Genomic DNA, 2,349 nt, shown 5'->3' on the forward strand with positions numbered 1-2,349 from the left:
GAGAGAGAGAGAGAGAAAGAGGGAGAGAGAGAGAGAGGGAGACAGAGAGAGAGAGAGAGAGAGAGTATGTATGATGTAAGGGAGTAAGTAGATAGAACTGTTCATGAGAAAATAGTGAAAGAATGAGATGGAGTAAGAGAGAAATATATATAGGTAGGTAGACAGAGAGAGAGAGAGAGAGAGAGAGAGAGAGAGAGAGAGAGAGAGAGAGAGAGAGAGAAAGAGAGAGAGAGAGGTAAAGGAACAGAGGGAGAAAGAGAGAAAGAGAAAGAAAGAGTGAGTGAGATAGAGAGGAACAGAAGAGCCATGCGTGACTGTGTACTCCCAACTGCACAGCAGCTAACTGGGAGATCGGTCAGTGTGGCAGTGAGTACTGACGTGCTTTCAACAGTGGAATCTCCATACCTGTCTCAGGTGGAGGAATGGTGGAGTAGTTGATCTCAAAAACAGGGCATCCTGTGAAGTGAAGCCGGAGTCTTGGGATGAAACGCTTGTTAGACGGACAGAGCCAGGCAGAGGAAGCTGCTGTGTGTAATAAAAAAAAACATAATGGACATGCTAAAAAAAAAATGAATGAATGAAAGAAAGAAAGAAAGACCACCCACAGAAAAAAAAAAGAAAAGAAAAAAACTGAAGGCAATGAGAGGGGAAGGAAAAAAAATGTTGGTGGGGCAGAGTGCAGGATGAAAGCTAATGATCTCAGAGGTTCTCATTCTGGTGATGGTAGCAATAGCATGAGAAGAAATGCTTAGGTACAGCATCGTTCAGAAGAAATAGGTGTGCGTGATGATTCCACAACTGCTCTGTGGTGGAAAGATGCAGTATTCTTTGGAACTAAGCTATAATGGCATGTTAAGTAAATGGAGGGACGAAAAAAAAAATGATATTGAGAAAAATGATGAGCATTAAGGAGTAACTCATTTAACAAATTAATAAAAGAATGAAAGATGGGGGTTGGATTAGAGGGAAAAGTAAAATTCAAAGACGTGTTTAAAGTTAAAAATGATTTATTAAAATCAAAAAAAAAAAAAAGAAAAGAAAAAAAGAAAAGAAAAAAAAAGGGGAAAAAATGCATGCAATAATTAACTAAAATTTTTATATAACACACACACACAAAAAAAAAAATAAAAAGATTAATTAAGTAACTCATCAATGAAAGATTCAGAACAATGTTGCATTAGTTAGGTTAGCATTTAAGGAGTTATGTTAGTAAAGAAGCATGGTTCTGAATTAAATTATTAGAAGCATGCTAATGTTACAGTTACAAATGAAGGATTAGGATAAATGATATGAAAATTCATCCTAGGTTTATAAAAATAAATATTTTCTTTAAAAGAAAAAAAAAAAAGGGACAAGATTTAACCTCCCCCAAATTTAAAATTGTTGTAATTTTGTATTCAACTATCTTATTCAACTAAATTATTCATTAGCTAGATCGCATGTCACCAAGTCTCTCAAAAGAAAATATAAGAAACATTTATATGGAAAATAATTTTAGGGAAGCAATAACTGTGGAAGACAGATTAATAACCATTGAAAAGCACACAAAACCTGAACATCACTTAATTATTATTTTGGTGTCAAAAGTGATTAATCAAAGTCAACATTTTTTAGGAACTGTGTCAGTGACCAGGTCACAGTCTGTGTGATGGAAATTTTTGCACTGAATAATAAATAAGCAAAGTTAATAGTGTTTGTGTTTTTTTCAATGGCTAAAATAAGTCATTCATGCTGTTATTGCTTAGGTTTCAAAACAGTCTCAAGATCAAATCACTTGCCAGACAAGGACAATTTTGAAATTTTAGAGAAAAGATGGAACTAAAAAATGGAGTCAGAAGAAGGTGTAACATGGCAGACAAAAACATTATGACAGATTTGAAGAATATCTATCACAATATTTTCTACTCAGAGCAGAAATAATTAACTGATAGAATTCAAATTTCTAAGATTATGGTAAGCTGATAAGATGAAGTACTCTCAAGAACTTAGGTCATTTTAGAATATAACTTTTCAAAAATCTGAAAGAGACAAAAAAAAAAAAATTTTTTTCAAACAAATAATGGTAATTTTAACTTTCCATCTTCAAAATTTTCCTAGAAAATTATTTTAAGACAAATTCTTAAAAAGAAAAAAGAAAGAAAGAAAAAACTCCTCAAAAACTCACTTCATTCTCAGTTTATTTGTAGGGAATATAAATCAAAAACAAACCTCAAATCTTTTGATTTTGTAACTTATTAGAATTTAGAAGTTTTTAGATATCAAATTCTAATGAAGAACAATCCTTTAAGAACAATCAGCAAGTTTTGGCATAACGGAAGCAAAATATAAACCGCTTTCCACCCTCATATA

At 32.7% G+C, this 2,349-nt stretch overlaps 1 protein-coding gene across 1 annotated transcript in view; it reads right to left on the reverse strand.

Annotated features, from left to right (window-relative positions):
- LOC106883643 (protein MTSS 1) overlaps positions 1-2,349 on the reverse strand; it is a gene marked incomplete at its 3' end in the record, with an annotated part of 307,187 nt that overhangs the window by 80,586 nt on the left and 224,252 nt on the right. The window contains exon 12 of the mRNA XM_052970923.1: positions 406-525. Within this exon, the coding sequence (XP_052826883.1) occupies positions 406-525 (120 nt within the window). The remainder of the gene's footprint in view (positions 1-405; positions 526-2,349) is intronic.

Source organism: Octopus bimaculoides, chromosome 9, assembly GCF_001194135.2.
Source record: "Octopus bimaculoides isolate UCB-OBI-ISO-001 chromosome 9, ASM119413v2, whole genome shotgun sequence".
In the NCBI taxonomy this organism is placed as follows: Eukaryota; Metazoa; Mollusca; class Cephalopoda; order Octopoda; family Octopodidae; genus Octopus; species Octopus bimaculoides.